Source organism: Ailuropoda melanoleuca, chromosome 2 (genome assembly GCF_002007445.2).
Source record: "Ailuropoda melanoleuca isolate Jingjing chromosome 2, ASM200744v2, whole genome shotgun sequence".
Taxonomy (NCBI): domain Eukaryota; kingdom Metazoa; phylum Chordata; class Mammalia; order Carnivora; family Ursidae; genus Ailuropoda; species Ailuropoda melanoleuca.
The window spans coordinates 173,001,837-173,024,344 of record NC_048219.1 but is presented as its reverse complement, the minus strand read 5'-3'; the positions used below and the strand labels follow the sequence as shown (position 1 = coordinate 173,024,344).

Genomic DNA, 22,508 nt, shown 5'->3' with positions numbered 1-22,508 from the left:
AAAAAAAAAAGAAAATAATTTTGGCTATTTTTTTATAATCATGGAGAAGGACTTAATAAGAATGTAATGGCCCCAAACTTCAAACAACACAAATACCCATCAATGGGTGAATGTATAAACAAGCTGTGTACATCCATCCAATGGACCATGACTCAGCAATAACAAGGTCAGAACTATGGATATATTCCATAATTATGCTGAGTAGAAGAAGCCAGACCAAAAAAGATTGCTTTCATTTATATGAAATTCTAGAAGACTGCAAATTAATCTATAGTGACAGAAAGCAGATCAGTGGTTGTCTGGGGACGGAGAAAGAGTGGCTGGGAAGGGGAAAAATTACTAAGGATCACAGAAAACTTTTAAGGAGTGGTAGATAGATTCATTATCTTGATTGTGGTGATAACAATGTATAATGAGAGAGAGTAGCATTCAAAAGTTCTTGCGCTGTTCAAAAGGAGGGTTGAGATTTTATTGAATTATGACTCTTAGCAGTCAAATGAGAGAAGCATCTACATTTAAAAAAGGCTAAAAAAAGTTTAAACATGTTAAAAAAAGGAAGTAAAACCCTGAATAGTAGGGGGAAAAAAGGAACATAAGATAGGGGCATGTTTAAAAAAATATGACAAAGCTGGATAGGATTAACAAAACCAAATGTTATTTCTTTGACAAAACTAGTAAAAATTAATGAAGAAATAGATCACAACGCTATCACTGAAAATGCAGACATACCTAGATATAGTGATGATTTTAGAAAAAGAGGAAACATTGGAACACCTGTGTGGCTCAGTCAGTTAAGCATCTGCCTTCGGCTCAGGTCATGATCCCAGGGTCCTGGGATCCAGCCCTGCATCCGGCTCTCTGCTCAGCGGGGATCTGCTTCTCCCTCTCCCTCTTATCTCTTTTCCCCTCACTCTCTCTCTCCAGTAAATAAAAAAAATCTTTTTTTAAAAAAAAGAGGGAGAGACATCATGAACATTGTAATTAAAAATGTGAATACCTAGATAAACACATTTATCCAACCAAACTTTAGACCCACAGCCTTTAACAACTGAACCGTGGGAAATATAGTGTATTTTAGAAATTCACTAAGCCCAGAAGGTTTACAGATAAATTCCATTAATCGTTAGGGAAACTGGTATCTCCCGTTTCATATAAAGTGTTCCAAAGACAAGGGAAAAAAAAGGGAACATTCTTTTCATGAGGCCAGGATAACCCTGCTGCTAAAACAAGACAAGTACAGCACAGGAAAGGAAAATCAGAAGCTGTTCTCACTTATGAGCGTTGATGTAAACAGATACATAAATGTTAAACTGTATTCAGCAATGTACAAATTGTTTTTCTTCCCTAGGAATTTAAGGATGATCTAGCAAAGTAATTCACCACCTAAAAAGATTACAAGAGAACACACCCACGTGATTTTCTCAATAGGTGCAGAAAAACCTCTTATAAAATTTATTAGTTCGTTAAAGTCAACAATAAAAATGAGAGTGCCTCTCTCCCTGCTCGTTCTCTGTCTCAAATTAATAAATAAAATCTTAAAAAAAAAAAAAGAATAAGTATGTGAGCTAAATTCAAAATGCAGTTTCCCATCCCAGGCAGGAAATCTTTTATAAAAATAAAAAAGAGCTATAATAATAAGATTTGGGTACAGAGCCAGGCAGAGTGATGGGACAGAATGAAGAGCCCAAAATCATACCCTCACATGCATTTGTGCAAATCTGATATTCAGAGATTAAGGTACAAATCTGAAGGAAAATAAATATTTAAGAAATGGTGAGGAAAAAATCAGCTATATGTGAAAAAAACACAACTGTCTTTCATATTGCCATATTAAAAAAAAAATAAAATAAAAAAGCCAACCTGAGATGAACTGACAACACTTGAAAGCAAAACACAAGAAACAGAAATATTTACGACTGAAGGTATGAAAGGATTTCTAAAGAAGATAACATTCCAAACTATTTTTTTAACGTATTGATAAGTTTGATTCTATTCACATTTAAAATTTCTGTTAAAAAATAAAGTAAGGGGTCCNTGAAAGGATTTCTAAAGAAGATAACATTCCAAACTATTTTTTAACGTATTGATAAGTTTGATTCTATTCACATTTAAAATTTCTGTTAAAAAATAAAGTAAGGGGTCCCTTGGTGGTTCAGTTGGTTAAACATTTGCGTTTGGCCCAGGTCATGATCTCAGGGTCCTGGGATCAAGTCCCTCATCAGGCTCCCTGCTCAGTGGGGATTCCGCTTCTTCCTCTCCCTCTGCCCCCCCTCACCTTGCTCATGTTCTCTCTCTCTCTCAAATGAATAAAATCTTTTAAAAAAATACAGTGAAAGTTTACAAAGTATAAAAGATAACTGCAATGTATTTAGCCTACCAAAAACTATTATTCTTGCTAATAAAGAATGCTCATAAATCAGGAAGGAAAAGACAAACAGCTCAAATGTGCAGAGGGTATGGAAGGAAATTTCACCAAAAAGGAAACCTAAAGAGAAACAAAATAGAGAGAGGTACTCTACTCGGGTAATAGTCAGGGATATGTGGACTTAAGTCACAATCACAATTGTGATCAGAGTTGTGAGAATATGGAAGTCTGAAGATGGGACATACTGCTGAGGGTGTGACTAACCAGAAACTCATCACTGCTGGCAAATTCAGAGTACGATTAGGTGATAGCTAGTAAATTTTCAACTGTCCTTATAGTATGATCTAGAAATTCCATTCCTGAGGGAAACTATCTTAGAGAAATTCTTGTCCATGAACACAGGGGACATGTATAAGGGTGTTTACGGCATCGATTTTGTTAGAGTAAAAAACTAGAGAACATCCTGAAAGCCAGCCAAAGGAGAAGGGGCAAATAAATGTTGGCACATATCTGCCAGATATTATTTACATGTTATATGATGCGGCAGACTAGGGTGCTTATCATTTCTAGTTAATCAGCGTGATTATTGTACTCACTTGCGAAAAGACGGAAAACTGACCACTTAGGTGTTGTATACTTTTCTGTGTTTTTTTTAAAGAACATTAGCTAAGACCTTGAATTTTATTAACGTGGACTAAAAATCCTCTATTGATATATACATAAAGTAGATCTATATAAAGTACATCTATATACAAACTATATTTAATGTATTCTATATTCTATATATAAGTATATAGACATATACTTATATATAACATCGTACATTTATATGTAACAAATACATAACATATGATTTTAGTACTTACATATGTGAAATATGTATGTATGTGTATATGTATGTATAGGTATACATGTTTTTTCCACAAATTAGTCTCATTATCCCCAAGATGATGTGTTATGCCTGTATTTTAAAGTATTTTGTCATCTAACTTTTCATTATGTAATTGTTTTAATAAAAAGGCTGAGTCTCAGAATTTTACGGTTGCCAAGTTNCGTAATCATTTTAATAAAAAGGCTAAGTCTCAGAATTTTACGGTTGCCAAGTTTTCTTTCTTTTTTTTTTTTTAAAGATTTTATTTATTTATTCGGCAGAGATAGAGACAGCCAGCAAGAGAGGGAACACAANTGTAATTGTTTTAATAAAAAGGCTGAGTCTCAGAATTTTACGGTTGCCAAGTTTTCTTTTTTTTTTTTTTTAAAGATTTTATTTATTTATTCGGCAGAGATAGAGACAGACAGCCAGCGAGAGAGGGAACACAAGCAGGGGGAGTGGGAGAGGAAGAAGCAGGCTCACAGCGGAGGAGCCTGATGTGGGGCTCGATCCCACAACGCCGGGATCATGCCCTGAGCCGAAGGCAGACGCTTAACTGCTGTGCCACCCAGGCGCCCCGGTTGCCAAGTTTTCTTAAGAAGCATGTGGGCGAGATTCAAAATTCAGGTTCCCGTTCCAGGAAGGAAATCTTTTACTTTTATTCACCTTCAGCCNGGTTGCCAAGTTTTCTTAAGAACCATGTGGGCGAGATTCAAAATTCAGGTTCCCGTTCCAGGAAGGAAATCTTTTACTTTTATTCACCTTCAGCCCTCACTTCCAGGGCCCATTCACTCTCCATCCTTCTCTACCTCTCTGCCCTGGAAACGGGATCTGTATAGACTCTACCAATGGCTCTCCCGCCTCTGGCTCCGGACGGGATTTGGCAAAAGGAAGCTCTCACAGGAGACTGACAGCAGAAGGACAATGGTGTCTTCCCCAAGACTTCGCTTTCAGAGGCTTGCCTAGGGCTGGCACTGTGACCTCGGGCTGACCTAGGCCATCAGTGGTCACAGCTCTTGTTGGTCACTCTCTCCAGAGTTCTCCATAACTGCTCCCTCACTCTGCCCCTCTGGGCCCAGAGCAGGTCGTCCTCCTGGAGTACAGGCATTGGAGCACCTCGGCTTCCCATTATCCTGTCCAAACTTTTGTTACTAACTCCTGTTTTAATCTTGTCTCAGACTGACCAGTATACCACTTATTTCATCCCGAGATTACAAGAGGAAACTGGCTCATTGCATCCCCAAGCTCAGTTTGAGGGAAAGAAATGTCGATTCTCATTTCTACCATTTTCTTAAGAGACTTTTGCCACTCTTCCCGCCACCTCTCACCTCCATTTCTCTTTCTTAAAAAAGCAAGGACTACCCCACTTCTCTCAGCCTGTCTTTATACCTAGAATAATAGGATTTCCCCCCCAATGCTATTATAGTCTTGGATTTCTAAAGAAAATCCAAAGTGTGAGGTTGGCTGGCAACCAGCTGGGTAATTTTAGGTCCTCAAGTATTTGTGACAGTCACTGGACTTATTATAAGAGCCTGTGAAAGCTATTGTTTTCTTGGCGAGGCTGCTGTGATTAAGGGAGATATTAGCAGTTCAACAGAATTATTTTTCCCCCATTGGACTAGCTATCTTTACCCTTCACTTCCTGCCCCATACCTCAGTGTCCCCAAATGTTTCATTTGTAAATTAGATTAGGGAGTTCCATAAATTATTTCAAGTCCCAAGAGCAGTGTTCCATATAATGAGATGCCAGTGGACAACTTCCTTGAGTATCCCAAGTAAAGAGGGAGAAGAGAGTTTATTAAGAATGCACATTCCCAGGTCTTACCCAGACTCACTAAACCAGAATTGCTGGGGATAGGGCCCAGGAATCTTTATTTTAGACAATACCTCCAGGTAATTCTTAAACACTCTTAGTAAGATTGGAGGGCAATTGCCCTAGAGAAACATATAATGTATGACTTTTGCACTTTTAGGCCAGCATCCAAAACAATTCCTATACGGAAACACTAACTGAATGATATAGTGACAGTTTTGTCCCTAAGGGTGCCAGAGGATTAAATTCTTGTCTTTCTCTACATACAAAATATATTTGCTGAAAGTAATTATTAATCGCACAGTTGAGTCCCATGGTCATTAACCACTTCCTGACAAATCACGTCAGTTCAGCTGAAGGTGGACCGCACAACAAGGCTCCACCAACAGAAGGTTGTGATCGGAGACTAAAAAGGAGTCTTTATGTTAATAAACATTTGTTAAGTAAATTCACATTTAAATTGCTTAATATTTAAAGAGACTCCACTTGAAACAACAATAAAGCTGAAGAGCATTCCGTAGCAAATATTTATAACCCACAGTACCTTCATTTTAGGTGTTATTCAAGGACGAGTTTTTGTCTTAAAGTGTGAGCTATGCTGGAGTGAGTAGTCAATAAAAAGCAAGAATCATCAATAAATGTTTAATTTTACTTAAGAGAGCATTATCAGACAATCGACTTGTCACTAATCCAATAAAACTCATTTTAATTAACAATCCAATTAACATGTGAGTGAAAAATTTACCTAACTGCAGAAAGGTGGTATGGGGGCTATCATTGTGTGATATGACAGAAATGCTCTTGCTAACTCTAATCTGTTATCCTGTAAGTCGTTGTGTAGAAAAAAGGAAAATTTTATGAAAGTATGATTACAACTTTTGTTCTAAATGGTATATGTAAAAAGAATGAAAGGAAGTACACATACAAAAAAACGAATGATGTTTAAATCTTCCTGAAGAGTTCATTGATGATTTTTACTTTTAAAGAAATATTTTATACCTTTAAATTTTTTCTATAATTAGCATATACTTCTTTCATATGCCTAAAATAAATAATGCATTATGACAAATTTTTTGACTGTCAAAAAAGCTAAGAATTTCTTTAACATATTTTCCATGCAACTATCGCTTCAGGAAACCAAGCTGTTATTAATTAGGGCTGGGGGATGCTAGTAGAGAGCATCCAAGGCAGAAAAACACTCTGGAAATAATCTGTGGAGGCAGAGAACTGTGGAAATCAGTTTTGACCCTACACAGTATTTAACGAAGCAGAAATTAAGTCTGTGCATACGGTAATTGAAGATGAAATCTCACGTTAATTTTAAAAACTAGCTACCTGCTCACTGATTGCAGAGTTCAGGGAAGAGTCATGTTCTGTTCAGTCAAGGTCAGGGCAAAAGAGATGATGAATTGTATTTGTTTGATACAAGCAGACAGCTTTTGTTTCTAAGATACTTGCATTGCTTTGTTATTAAAGTTCTCTTTATTTCTGATTAATACATGAACTCTTCCAACAAAGACACATTAACATTAGCATTTTCTGAAAAGTCTACCTTGTGCATCATTTCCATGGCAACCAGCCACTGTAGCTAGGCAGAGAAAAGACCTAATTCATTCTTCTAAAGTGCCACTCTGATTCATGTCTAATTCACATATGTAGTTGTGGGTGTGCCGTGGGTGACTGTGTATATGTATGTGTCAAGAAATGCATATGTATATAGATGTTTGGGTGTGGTAATCTCAGAGAATGGAAAAAACAACATCTATCCACAAACAGGAAACCTTGAACCTTGCAGTTTGTCAAAGAAGTATATGTAATTCACATTTGCAAATTGCCAATGCATACTCTGGCTGAGAAAAATTATATAAGAAATATAAGCTTCTGGATATTTAATGACCTCAACATTTCACCCTGATACTGCTTTTAATAATTTTTAAAAGTCAGGCCAAATACAGTATTTGAGGTAGAAATTACCTACATTTAAACTTTTTGGAATTCATGTAGAACAGAACTAGTGAAGGAGGAATACGAGAATATGCAATAATTGATTGAAGAAAATGTACAAATACAGCATAATTATATCCAAAATGATGGTGACATCATCATCATTACTGTTTGCTGTGGCCAGCCTCCAAAACAGGCTCTAATGATCCCTTTTTCTTGGTATCCACACCATCACGTGGTGCCTTCTCTAGACCGACATTGGTATGATTCATTGCATCTAGCAGAAGTGCTGGCATGTCAACTTTCGAGATTAGGTTTAAAGACACTGAAGCACTGATCTTCACTGCTCCCTCTTTTTTATGGGCTACTTTGTTTTGGGGGAAGCCAGCTGTCATGTCACGTGCGGTGCTATGGAGAGGCCCCGATGGTGAAGAACTGAAACATCTAGTCAACAGCCATCTGACTGATCTTGAAAGCAGAGTCTGACACCCAGTCAAACTTCCAGATGACTGCAGCCCTGGCCAACATCTTGACAGACCCTGAGCTGCAACCACTTAGCTAAGCTGTTTCTGGATTCATGGCCCTCTGGAACTAGGTCAGATAATAAATGTCTTTTGCTTTAAGCTATCAAGAAATTTGGATAATTTGTTATATAGCAATTGATAGCTACTACAGATTCTCATACCATGATAACATCCTAAATTTGGGGAATGGTTTTGGAATCAGGCAGTAGGCAGAGGCTGTAAAGACTCTGAAGAGTGTTAAAAAATGAAAGCATAGGGGCCCCCTGGGTGGTGCAGTCAGTTAAGTGTCCGACTCTCAGTTTTTGCTCAGTTCGTGCTCTCAGGGTCCTGAGATCAAGCCCTACATCAGGCTCTGCGTTCTGCACGTAGTCTACTTCCATTTCTCTCTCCATCTCCCTCTACCCCTTCCCCGCACCCCGGCCCATGCGTGCTCTCTCGCTCTAAAATAAAGATAAATCTTTTTAAAAAAAGAAAGCCTAAATTGCCTTGCAGAAATTACTAATAGAAATCCTGAACTTTAAGAGGCTGCTGGTAAGGGCTTAAAGGGAAGTAAGGAACTTGACATTGAAAAGACGAGGAAGGAGGATCCTTGTTACGTAGTGGCAAAACCTGCCTGCTGTGATGTGGAGAGTTAAAGAAACATGCCTAACAAAGTCAGTGATCTAAGATTTCCAAATAAAGTGTTGAGGTGTCTTCTGATTTCTTCCTGCTGCTTACAGGAGATTGAAAGATAAAATATTGCCCTAACTGAAGAACTGTTAAAGACTAATGAGCTGGGATTTGATGATTTTGAAAACTCTCAGCCTTTCCAGATGGAAAGTAATGCTAAAATTAAGAAATGACTTCTGAGCAAACATCAAATCTAGGGCATTTCTGGAAAAACATGGTCTAAAGATAGAGTCAAGGGTGAAACTGTAAAATCTTTTTAGGACATCAGAATGATCTATGGTCTTGCCTCAGAATATTATTCCCCCAGACAAGAGGTCCTCTAAAGGTTTTGAAAGTGTGATTCCCCCTATAAAAAGGGGGGTGTGTGTGTTTGGGTGGAGACTTTTAAGAAACTTAAGGGTGCTATTCCTCAAACTTTCTCCAAGTTACAGAAAAGATTAGCTCAAAGAGACTTGTCTATTCTAGTGAGCCCCAATAAGATTCACAGTGGACTCCCAAAGTTTTTAAAGAAATGTAACAAAAACACTGCCAAAGCAGTATAAAGTTAAAAGAGGCTGTTATATCTCCTAAATCTTACTGGCAGTAAGCAAGCTGAGAAAACTACTCAGTGATAAACACATCTAGCTTTCTTAAAAAAGGAAAGTTGATGTAGAGCATGGGATCATTAGCCCAGAGGGTGGAGCTAAGAGTCACAGGCAAGAATAGGATGAGATCTAATCAAGAAGTTTCCAACATTTGTCCAGCTTGATTTCAGAACTGCTATGGACCAGTGTCTCCAACATCTCCCTTTGAATAGACAAGTCCACAGCAGTTATCATGTGCATATCCCACCATTGTATGTGGGCGTTTTGGGTGCAGATAACTTGTCTCTTTAGTTCACAGGTGCACAAACTGAGAGGAACTATAATTAAGGAATTGTACTTAAACCATACACGAGGTACCTCCTTTGCACCTAGATCTGATTTCGATGATGAGATCTGGACTTTGATTTGATCCTGTAATTGGATGAAATTTGGGGCAACCTTGGTGTGAGTAAGTATATTTCGCATTTGAAAGAGATGGGAATCATTGGGGCCAGAGGACCAACAATGGTAGCCAGATTCTAAGATTTCTCCAATGATCCTCACCTTGTTGTACTCATGCCTTTGTATAGTTTCTTCCTAAAATATATTATGTTGGTCTGTGTGACCAACAGAATATAGGAGAAGTGGCACTATATTACTTCTGAAATTATTATAAAAGACCTCTCTCTCTCTCTCTCACATACACACACACAGACACCATTCATTTCATGTCAAGTCATCTGCCATATTGTGAGTAGCCTTATGGAGAGGCCTCAGGATCAAGGCATCCAGGCACAAGCCACCTGAGTGATCTTGGAAACAAATCCTCCAGTTCAATCATGCCTTCAGATGACCATGGTCCCAGCCAACATCTTAACTGTAACCTCAAGGAGACCCTGAGCCAAGAAAGACTGCAGCCCAGCTGTTTCTGGATATATAACCCTCTGAAACTGTGAGATAACACATTTGTTGTTTTAAGTCACTCAATTTCAGAGCAATTTGTTATGCAGTAACAGATTACTGATACACTGGTATAACTCCAACTAGAGTTCTTGGTAAGTCTATTAAAGATTCATAAGCTTTTAAAAATCACATCTCTGATCTTATATTGAATAATTTCTCATTTAGTAGAAAAAAAGGACAAATTAGAGGAGGGCCATGGAAGAGAAGCCAAAGAAAACATCTGGAAAGATTTAGACCTACCTCTTCATGAGGGAGTAGAGAAGACTATGGACCATGTGACTGGCTTGACTGGGCTCAAATCTAGCTCTTCCTCCTGTGTATGTCCCTGGGGGAACCATTTAATCTCTTTTTGCTTCAAAAGAGGAATAAGGTCTTTGCTTAGCTGTTGTAAAAATTAAACTCATTCACTTATTCAATACCTTTCAGTGAAGGTCATGTGCCAGGCACTAGAGAGAGCAAGGCGTAACCAAGACTTGGTCTCTTCTCTTGTGTGTGGATTTTATAGTCTAGTGGAAGAGATAACTATTAGACAAATAGTCACACAACCATTTATATCACGTTTGCTATTCATGCTATAAGAGAAAACATGGAGTTCTGTGAAAGTATTAAACATCTGCCAGAGCCTCTCCAGAGAGTACAGGAATGATATTTAAATTGAGTCATAAAGGAACAGGAATTGGTTAAACGGGGATAGATGATAGAACGATGCAGACAGATGGAATAACATACTCCAACTCTCAGAGCTCAGGGGAAGTTGGAAAGTCTAAAAAAGGGTTGAAGTTTAGTCACTGAGGTGTGGGTAGCAACATAATGTTAGACTAGAGAACTGGCTAGCAGCCAAATGATGTGGAGCCTTGAAGGGTACATCAAGGATTTTGAATTTTATCTTGATAGCACTGGATAGCATTAAAAGAGTTCAAGAGGAGTGTTGTGATTTATCTTTTATTTTTACTCTGTATGTTCTGTATTGGATGGTGGCAAGGCTGAATAAGAAGAGATTAATAAGTAGGCTATGCTTTACTTCAGGACAGGGAGATGAGTGGCTTCAATGATGGTAAAGAGATACATGGAAGTCAGTAAAGTATTTTTATATACGCTTTTTCCCCGCCTGCCTTATCTCATAAATTTAATCACCATTCATGCAGTTACTCAAGCCAAAAATCTCAGAGTTATACTTGATTCCTTTCTTTTTCTCATTCCCCAAATCTGGACATGTCAGCTCTACCCTGTAAATGAACCCCAATTCCAGCCTCATCTTAGCCTTTCCACCTGTACTACTCCCACTCTGACCAAGCCATATAGTCTCTTACCTGGGCCACTGCGACAGTCTCCTGACTAGTCTCTGTGTCCACTTTTGCCTCCCCAGTCTATTTTCCATAAACCATCTGAAATGACCTTTAAAACATGCAATTTGGTTAATGTCACTCCATTGTTCCAACAACTCCAGTGGTTTTTTTCATCACACCTGGGAGAGAATTCAGACTTCTTAACATGGGCTCCTGGCTCCTGTGCAATTGGACCGCTCACAAACTCTCTGAACTGTTTCCCTACATCGTACCCCCCTGCTCAGCACCACTCCCTAGTCACACTGGCCTTCTTCCTGAAACATGCTGAGTTCATTCCCATTTCAGAGCCTTTAGACTTTTTCTCTCTGCCTAGATTGTTCTTCTCAGATCTTCCTGAGGCTGTCTCCTGCATATCATCTGGGTCTCAAGGAGAAAGAACCTCCCTCCCATCCTTTTCCTTTACTTTTGCTTCATAGTCTTAGAGTAGTCTACAAATAATTTTACTTAATTACTCTTAGCTAACCACCTTTTAAGAAAATGAGCTCTTTAAGGACAAAAACTTTGACACTGCTACAACCTTTGTCAACATACACTTAAGAGACGTGAATCAGAAGAACAAATATTGTTAAAATATCCATGCTACCCAAACCAATCTACAAGTTTAATGCCGTCTCTATCAAAATAACAACACCCTTTTTCACAGAACTAGAACAATAATCCTAAAATTTGCACAGAACCACAAAAGACCCTAAATAGCCAAAGCATTCATGAAAAAGAACAAAGCTGGAGGTATCACAATCCCAGATTTCAAGATATTCTTCAAAGGTATAGTAATCAAAGTAGTATGGTACTTGCACAAAAATAGATAAATAGATCAATGGAACAAAATAGCTCAGAAATAAACCCATGCTTACATGGTCAGTTAATCTATGATAGAAGAGGCAAAAATACACAAGGGGGAAAAGACAATCTCTTTAACAAAGGATGCTGAGAAAACTGGACAGCAACGTGCAAAAGAATGGAACTGGACCACTTTCTTACACCACACAAAAAAATAAACTCAAAATGGCTTAAGAACCTAAATGTAAGACCTGAAACAATAAAACTCCTAGGACAAAACACAGGTAGTAACTTCTTTGACACCGGCCATCACATTTTTCTGGATATGTCTCCTAAAGCAAGGGAAACAAAAGGAAAATTAAATGTTTGTGACTACACCAAAATAAAAGGCTTTTGTATAGAGAAGGAAACCACCAACAACTAAAAGTCAACCTGCTGAATGGGAGAAGGTATTTGCAAATGATATATTCAATAAGGGGTTAATATCTAACACATATATAGAACTTATAGCACTCAACACCAAAAAACCCCTAATCCAATTAAAAACAGGGAGAGGATCTGCATAGACATTTTTCCAAAGGTGACATACAGATGGCCAACAAACACATGAAAAGACACTCAACATCACTCACCATCAGGGAAGTGCAAATTAAAACCACAATGAAATATCACTTTATAGTTGTCTGAATGGCTAAAAAAAAAAAAAAAAGAAAAGAAAAGAAATAACAAGTGTTGCCAAGGATGTGGAGGAGAAAAGAATCCTCATGCTCTGTTGGTGGGAATTCCAATTGGTACAGCCACTGTGGAAAACAGTATGAAGTCTCCTCGAAAAATTAAAAATAGAATTACCATAATCCAGTAATTCCATGTTGGGTATTTATCCAAAGAAAATTAAAACATTAATTAGAAAAGATATATGTACCCTTCTGTTTATTGCAGAATTATTTACAATAGCCAAGACACAGAAGAGACCCAAGCATTCATCCATAGATGGATGAATGGATAAAGAAGACATGGCATACACACACACACACACACACACACACACACACACAGGAATATTACTCAGCCATGAAGAATAATGAAATCCTGGCATTTGCAACGACATGTGTGGAGCTAGAGGGTATAATGCGAAGTGAAATAAGTCCATCAGAGAAAGACAAATACCACAGAGGATTTCACTCATATTTGGAGTTTAAGAAACAAAACAAATGAACAAAGAAAAAAAGAGACAAAAACCAGACTCTTAAATAGAGATAACTGGTACTTGTCAGAGAGGAAATAGGTGGGCAGATGGATGAAATAGATGAAGGAGATTAAGAACATGTTTATCTTGAACACTGAGAAATGTATAGAATTGTTGAATTCTATAGGTGAATACACCTAAAACTAATATAACATTGTATGTTAATTATCCTCCAATAAAAAATTTTTAAAGATTTTCATTTATTTGAGAGAGAGTGAGCGAGAGAGAGAGAGAGAGAGAATGAGCAGGGGGAGGGACAGAGTAAGAAGAAGAAGCAGACTCTCTGCTAAGCAGGGAGCCCAACATGGGGCTCGATCCCAGGACCCTGAGATCATGACCTGAGCTGAAGGCAGACACTTAACCAACTGAGCCACCCAATGCGCCAATAAAAAAAATTTTGAAGACAGAAACAAATGCATAAACACTTCAGATAGCATTATACATGTAAGGACACTAGTTTTGTTTTGGCATATAAAAGATATCCAATGAAAGGTAGTTCCTATTGTTTAGTCTGTATCCAAAGTAACTACCTTTCCCCAAAATCTGATTTAATTATGCCCTTGATAACTTTGTTAGTAAGTTTTTATTGTCATCAAGTAAAATGGAGCCTTGGTGTGTGTGTGTGTGTGTGTGTGTGTGTGTGTGTGTGTGTGTGTGTGTGAAGGGGGGGATCCTTCACAATAGCTACTTTTGAATAAACAGAAAGTTAATATGGAAAGAGTCTGTACAACTTCAAAAGGACAGTGGTAAACAGACTTAAGGGAGCCATCCTTGATTCCCATCTGATGGTAGTCACACACCTTATAATCCTCTTCTCCTGAGTGCAGGCAGGACCTGTGCCTTTCTTTAACCAACATATATCATAGAGGTGATTAGATGTCATTCCAGTGATAATGTTGTATTACAAAGCCTCTGTATCAGTAGACTGGGCTTAGGATTTCCCTGCTATGTTGTAAGGTAACTAGGAAGAGGGCCACATGGCAGTGAATTGTGGGCAGCATCTAGAAATTGTGAGCAGCTCCCCAGACGAGAGTCAACAGCAAAACATGAACCTCAGTCTTCTGCCAACAACCTGAGGGCACTTGTATGTGGAGCTTCCCCAGTCAAGCCCATGATGAGACTGCAGCCCATCCTGACGTCTGGACTTTAGCCTGGTCAGACCTTAAAGCAGAGAACCCAGCTAAATTGTGCTTGTATTTCTGACATTCAGAAAGAGTGAGATAATAAATGTGTGTTGTTTTAAGCCAGTGAATTACCCAGCAGTAGAAAACTAATATAAAAATCATAGACAGAAAATACAGAAAAGCAAAAAACAGCTAATAAACTGTTGAACACTACATCTGAAACTAATGATGTACTATGTGTTGGCTAATTGAATTTAAATTAAAAATATATATATATAAGAAGGACATGACACTAAATAGAGCTGTCTAAAAATGAAATGAACTTCATCCAAGAATACTAAATTCCTCACTGCTGAAAGGGTTTAAGTGGTGAAAATGTTGTTAGTGCATTGGATTGAGTTGGTGATCTTCACAAGGATCCTTCCACATGAAAAATGACATGATTTTAAGTACTCATTACCACCAACGACCTAGGATGGTAAGTCCTATGGATAAATACAAACAATCTCTGCTTATACAACTAACGTTGCTGTCAACGTTCAAATTCTAAACCGGCAAAAGATCATATAACTGGGCCACTTGTTTAAAGTCCAAAATAAAGATACAAAGATATATGCTTTGCATATTACCTTTTTTAAAGCACAACATATTAGTATTTCGGTTAAAAAGCAATTATGTTTATAAAACTGTACGCTTTCAACAATTCTAAGAAATTGTTTAAGAAACGCTATACCCACATAGCTTGGTTCTGGTGCCAGAAGGAGGCAGATGATTTAAAAATTACCAAACGAAAAAGTAAGATAATACTGAGAGGAAATATCTGTAGATGTATCTGTGGATAAAGGACTTGTATCCAGATTTTATATATATATATATATACACCTTACATCTCAATCATAAGGACACAAACAACCCAGTTAACACTGGGGCAAAAGGTCTGAATAGACAATTCACCACAGAAGATATTCAAACAGCTAATAAGCACCTGAAAATGTACTTAACATCATTAGTCACTAGGGAAAATATGAACTAAAACCACAATCAGCTCTTACTTTATACCCACGAGGATGGCTACAGTAAAAACGACAGGAACAACTGCTGCCAAGGAGAGCGAGAAACAATAAGCCCTTGTGTACTTCTGAAATTGAAATGGTGCAGCCATTTTGGAAAATGGTTTGGCAGGTTCTTAAAAAATTAAACATAAATTTACCATACAACCCAGAAATTTTACTCCTACGTATCTACTTAGGATACCAGAATTTTTTGCCTGCCCAAAAACCTGTATGTGAATGCTCACAGTTTCATTATTCATGATAGACAAAAAGCAAAACAACCCAAGTATTCATCTACTGATAAATGGAGAACTCCAATGTGGTATATCCACATAACAGAATACTCTTCAGCGATAAAAAAGGAAGGAACTACTTGTACACGCCGTAATGTGGATGGACCTCTACAGCGTTACGCTAAGTGAGAGAAGCCAGATGGAAAAGACCATATATGGTATGCGTCCATTTCTTTGAAAATTCCATAAATTCAACTATATAGACAGAAAAATATATTAAGTGGTCATCTGGAGCAGGGTGTGGGAATGGGAGAGACGGAAATGGGCACAAGGAATATTTTTGCATGGCAGAAATGTTCTGAAATTGGACTGTGGTGATGGTTGCATGATTCTATAAATTTGCTAAAAATCATTAAATTGTCCACTTTAAATTGGTGAATTTTATGGTATGTAAATTAGACCTCAATAAAACTATTTTTAAGAATTGCCTTCTTTTATTTTTATTTTTTTTTTAAGAGATTTTATTTATTTATTTGGCAGAGATAGAGACAGCCAGCGAGAGAGGGAACACAAGCAGGGGGAGTGGGAGGAGGAAGAAGCAGGCTCACAGCGGAGGAGCCCGACGTGGGGCTCGATCCCATAACGCCGGGATCACGCCCTGAGCCGAAGGCAGACGCTTAACCGCTGTGCCACCCAGGCGCCCCTAGAATTGCCTTCTTTTAAAATACTATCTATCCACTGGATAGTAACCTCATTTGAAAGTAGGGAAACACAAATGGTCTCTGGGACTCCTGCCCCCCGCTGAGTGTAGAGTCTAGCTGGTTTCAGAAGCAAACCTCAGGAATCCAGGCTTCCACCGTTTCAGTCGGGAACAGGAAGAAGGCGATTGATGTTTGCCCCAAGGGAAGGCATTTGGAAGCAAATTTACCACATACACAAGCTAACAAGGGCTGTGTTGTAATGTTTACAAAGAACAACCTCTTCAGTTCCCTGTGGGTATTTTAAAAGCACCTATTTCAACACAAGGATCTGCTGATATGAAGTATTCTTACACAATAAATTAGCAGATCTTTTCACATCCCCGCAGCATATTTGATAACATAATTTGAGTTTCTGCATTTAAATATTTAAAATATCATCTAATTTAGACATCTCATTATCAGACAGATCTTCCCACTTCCACCCAACTTTGTTTAAATGAGAGCCATTCATAGCACATTTCTGGAATTATTAATCTAATTATACCATGACCAAGAATATGTATACACATATCACGCACTGACACAGTCTAAGGAACAGAGGCTATGCAAATAGCTAAAAATGCATATTTAACATCTGGTGACCAAGGAAAAACATTTCTGTCCCTAACATTGCAGTTATGTACCTGGAATGCGATGGGCCTCTTTCCTGGGAAGTCTGGGAGGACAGACTTCCATCGAAGGAGTTTCCTCGGTGGCAGCCTGAAATGGTGGCCTTGGGTGACATGGGATCTGACTGGAAAGTTTCACAAACCACCTGGAGTCCCTTTTGGAGGTGGAGATAACAGATTAGTTGCTTTTTTTTTTTCTTTCTTTCTTCCTTTTTTTCCCCCCTTCAGGTATACCCTCTAGAATTAGCCATCATATTACATATGTTGTTTTATAAAATTGAAAATTTTATAGCTAAGTACAAGGTCATAGACCAAGGGATTTTGCTTTCATCTAAGAGAGAATGGAAACAGACTTCTAGAGAGCCATGTATGTTATTTTAAGCATTCCGTTAAGTACTTTCATAAACTTTATTTCATTTTGCCTTTGATTCTTATCTTTTTCACCTCCATATACCCAGGATCTGTAGGAGAAGAGTTACACACCACCAACTCATCAAAGCTAAGCCAATACTGAGGTGAGCTGAGTAGGGCCTGAGGCTGGAAAGAAACCAGGTTAGTAAGAGATGATAAAAAACTGAAAATGAGAATCGAAGTACAAGGTTCCGGTTTTTGTCACTCATTAAAGGAGGATGGGATACATTTTTCCAATTGGAGGTGATGACTTTTATTCCGACATTCTCCTACAGAGTAGCTTATTTTCATTAAAATGAGCTGATTTAGCTGATAAGTATAACTCTGCTCAGCCAATACGACATTGTCTTTCCATCGGTATTACAGATGAAATTCTTCACTTCTGTATAAAGACCCTCAAGCATTTATCATAGTATTTTAGTCCTCATAATTTCTATTTTCATATGTAAAATAAGAAAGCACTGTCCAGCCATGATGCATAGAGTGACAAATACAGCTGGAAATTTCATAAAATAAGTCCTCTGAACTAGATGAGAGAATCCCTTAGCAGGAGCATGCTATGTGCGCTCCGTGTTAGGTAATTTGGGAGTTAAAAAAGTATTAGATGAATCTGAACCTTGAAATCAAGAACTTACAGTTAAGTTTTAAGACAAATGAATATAGGTTAGAGAAGCACGCCCAATAGATATACTATAAGCCACAAATATGAGACACATATCTAATTTTAAAGACAGTAAAAAAAGAAATCGGGGAAATTAATTTTAATATTATATTCTGTTTAACCCCAAATTATCATTTCCACATACAATCAATATAAAAATTATTATTAAGAGATACATTCTTTTTTTTCATACCAAGTTGTCAAAATTTGGTGTACATCTGGTACTTACAACACATCTCAATTCAAGCTAGCCTTATTTCTTTTTTTTTTTTTTTAAGATTTTATTTATTTATTTGACAGAGATAGAGACAGCCAGTGAGAGAGGGAACACAAGCAGGGGGAGTGGGAGAGGAAGAAGCAGGCTGATAGCAGAGAAGCCTGATGTGGGGCTCGATCCCATAACACCGGGATCACACCCTGAGCTGAAGGCAGACGCTTAACCGCTGTGCCACCCAGGCGCTCCCAAGCTAGCCTTATTTCAAGTATCCAACAGCCACATGGGCCTCGTGGCTACCATATTGGGCATTGCAGATTTAGAAGAATTAGACAGGAGTTCATGGGGGAGTTGAGATCTTAATTGGTCCTTAAAAGATAAAATGTAGACAGGCAACGAGGAAGAAAGATAGCAATCCACGTAGAGGAAACAGTCTGAGCAAAGACCCAGAGGTTAAAGCAGAACACTCTGTATGTGAGAAGCAGAGCTTAACTAACTGAAAGGGTAAACAAGGTCACTTCAAGAAAAATGATGCCAGGTGGTAAAAGGTACAGAGAAGCAGGGAGTGGAGTTTGGTCTGGAGGTGATGGTAAAAGAAATCCACTATAGATTCCTAGGGAACAAGGGATATAAAGAAAGGATGGCAACCTTGCATATAATAAGCCTCTGTGGAATGATGAGTTAATAAATAAATGATGCATTAGGAAGATTAGTCAGGTGTCATGAAGTGGCATTTATGTGAAGCAGGAGAGGCTAGAAAAATCCAATTAAGTGGTTCCAGCTGCAATCTAGTTATGATGACCTGGATTTAGAGGGTCGTAGCGGGTGTAGAGAATAAAGAACACATCTGAGCACCGTAACAAGATAAAACAATATGACTCAGCAAGAAATCAAATTGAGAGGAGGAAGGAGAATGAAACAGGAGACGTATTTTGTTGTCTCTAAGACGTCATCAGTTATAAGACACCATTATTTTATGTGCAATTAAGAAAAAACTCTGCTAATTAAACTAAGACACTTACCAGGGAGGACTTTTGCTAATATACTTATTAAAAGCACTATCTTAGACTTACTTAGACATAGCTTTTGATTATATATTCATCCTGTGTATATGTAAAAGGAAGATACAAGTAAAATAAATTGGTAGAGGTATTCTTGAAATTTCTACATTTTAAATCAGAGTTTTTGATACATGTTTTTCCATAGAGTAACTTTCTCTGTGTCAAAAATGTTATTTCTTCAAAGTGTTATTTCTTAAAGAGTGCTCCACTATTCCCTCTGACATATTCTTCTAAGCCACTAATCCTGATTCTGCAAAGTTAGATGCTGGAAATGACAAATTCATGTTGTGCAACCTTATGAAAATGACGACCTTATCAATACTGCTACCAGGTAGGGAGGTTTTAAGAGGCCGAAGATCATCAAACACCTGATTTCAAATATGCTAAAAGTGAAAAAAATATATATCTTAGAGTGGATAAAATACAGCAGACAAATCACAGTGTCTGTACTTAGCAAACGTTCAGGAAGCAGTAGATAAAATAGGACTCCAAAATTTGCGGTTTTGAGGGGAGAAAGGATGACGGCATTGCTGACAGTAATGCATCGGTTAGAAAGAGGATCCCATGTGGCCGGAAAGCAGAAAATTATATTTTGTACGTGTTGAATTGGACGTGAAGGTAGTCATCTAAAAACATACTAAATTAATGGCATGAACATTTTTTTCCCTGAATTATATTCTTCTTTATTACGCATATTCTGTTTTATGTGGATTTGTCTTGATGTTTCGTTAAACTTTAGATTTCTTAAGGGATAAGACTATACCTTATGCCTCCTTTCTACTCCCTCCTCCCCACCTGCCGCAGCATTATCTTAGCTATATTAGGCTTATCTAAAGAATATTAAGGAGATTTAATCATTGAGAATAATGATAACTAACACTTACTGAATGTTACACATTAGCTATTGAAGTAAACACTAGGGATTACACACTAGCCATTGAGATAAAGCACTATTTATTACACAGTAACCATCGAGATAGAGCACCACTGATCACACACTAGCTACTGAGATAAAGCCCTACTGATTACTCACTCATCACAAAGGTAAAGCACAGTTACACATGCTCCTGTTTCCGCACTCCCACACCGGGAACGTGCATAAAATTATTTTCCATACTTGACAGATAGAAAACCAGAGTCTACTCCAAATTTTATATTCAGGAGTAGGAACTTGCTTTGAAACCAAGTAGCATCATTCTAGAACTCATCTGATTCTTCACACTACACTCCATCCAGGAAATGACCACCTCCTCTCTTCCCGCAATCACAATAAACTCACCTCTCGTTGTCTTATGTCTTGATTTGGTGATTCACAGGTTTGACTCTGACTGTTGACAGGAGAGCTTCTCTTAGCTGCTAAGACCAGAGAAATACCATCACAAATTTTGTAAGATTATGATCAGCTCATTTATTTCATCAGTTCATTTCTTTAAAAAAACCCACTTTCACATATCATTATCACCTTGAAAGAAGACATTTAATAACATATGTTGTAAGAGGAAGCAAGTAACCAATTAAAAAACCCTTTGCATTTCTAAGTGATCATAACAGTGTAGATTTCTTCCTCTATTCAGTCTGACTCAATAGGCATGGTACTAAAAAGTTGGCAATACTAAAAATAATAATAGCTAACATCTATATAGTACCAAATATCTGCCACGTCCTTTTTAAAGCATTTTACATGTACAGTCCTTCTCTCTTATCTGTGGGGGGATCTCTTCCAAGTGGTGCCTCAAACTGTGGACACTACTGAACCCTACACATACTTTCTTTCCTACACATACATACACATACACCTACCTATGATACAATTTAATTTATAAATTACACATAGTAAGAGTTTAACAACAATTACTAATAATAAAATTGAATGATTATAACAATATACCGTAATAGAAGTTATGTGAATGTGGTCTCTTTCTCTCTCTTCCAAATACTTTATTGTACTGTATTCATACTTCTGGTGATGTTGAGAGATGATAAAAGCCTACGTGAAGAGATTAAGTGAGGGCAAGGATGTAGGTGTTGTGATGTATTAACTACCGACTTTCTGACGATTTGTCAGAAGAAAGATGAAATCATCTGCTTTTGGACCACAGGGAATTAAAACTGCAGAAAGTGAAACTACAGGTAAGGGGGGGGGCACTACTGTCTCAACGCATTTAACACTTGTAATAATCCTAGCATAACATATGGAATATTATTAGACCCATTTTACAGATAAAGACAATAAGGCACAGGGAGTTTAACTTGCCCAAGATCATTTGACCCTTACGTGAAGGTTCAAGTCCAGACTTTCTGGCTCCAGGGTCTATGCTTTTATGACCATATTAAGCTTCCCCTACAGCAAGATTCAAATCAGTTACATCTGTTCCTAAGGATTGGGAACAGTGGGAAGTGAATCTGGCCATGCCACATGGGAATTGTGAGCAAACTGATGCTGAGAAAGAGATTTATCAAGGTCACAAAATAAGAGACCTAGGGATTGTCACCCACGTGCCGCTGCTTTTTCTTCTGGCCATGTGTCTGACTGAGTTTAATTTCACTTCAGATGCTGGGCACCATTTCACATCCACAGGCATCGGGTAGATGGGAAAATAACCCACTGTGAATATCATCCAGAAGCAAGGGATGGTGAACAGCCCTAGTGATTTCATGAGGGACACGATTTCTTAATAGTTTTAATACATCTGTTAAAGTGATAGTTTATGTACATATTAAAGAGAGAGAGAGACAGAGAGAGAGAGACCTAAATGTGAAGTGACCTCTTTATTCAATAGGAAAGTGAGGACTTAAAAATAGGAAAAAAATTCCTTAATCAACATAAAGATGTCTTTTTCAGTAATAGTTTTGTTTTACTGTAACATATTTTATTTTCTTATTTCTATTGTTTTCAGTTTTTAACTCGTACATCCGTCTTCACTCTCAGATGATTTTAATTCAATGAAATTAACCTCATTCCATCCATGGAATCGGAAGTAGACCACTTCTGGCTATGACATTTTTACTTATGTAGTTCCTTGCTATTTGAACCTTATGACAGACTGTTATTCTTGAATTTATAACTTATTTCACTAGTTAATGTATTGTACACATTAATTCTGGAATTAGTCTACTTTTACTATGAAAAATTTTGTCTTTTGTTTGAATTATGATAGTAAACAAGATTTGTCACTATAAGCATCTTATCACAGATATGGATGATATGGCATTCTTCTGTTTAGAAAATCCTTTAACATATTATGTACCTTGCAAAGTTATGTTAAATTATAGAGGGAAAACATATAAGAAATTCTTGA

The 22,508-nt window shown here is 37.7% G+C and overlaps 1 protein-coding gene across 15 annotated transcripts in view; it reads right to left on the bottom strand.

The window, feature by feature from the left end:
• Window positions 1-22,508, bottom strand: part of UNC80 (unc-80 homolog, NALCN channel complex subunit) — a 225,750-nt gene that overhangs the window by 189,829 nt on the left and 13,413 nt on the right. For 10 of the 15 annotated variants that reach the window (XM_019802892.2, XM_019802900.2, XM_019802902.2 and 7 more), the window contains exons 6-7: window positions 20,489-20,565; window positions 16,878-17,017 (exon numbers count right to left, since the gene is read on the bottom strand). In XM_019802892.2, the coding sequence (XP_019658451.2) occupies window positions 16,878-17,017; window positions 20,489-20,565 (217 nt within the window). The remainder of the gene's footprint in view (window positions 1-16,877; window positions 17,018-20,488; window positions 20,566-22,508) is intronic. The other 5 variants (XM_019802893.2, XM_034655100.1, XM_019802903.2 and 2 more) reach the window with 1 other exon arrangement.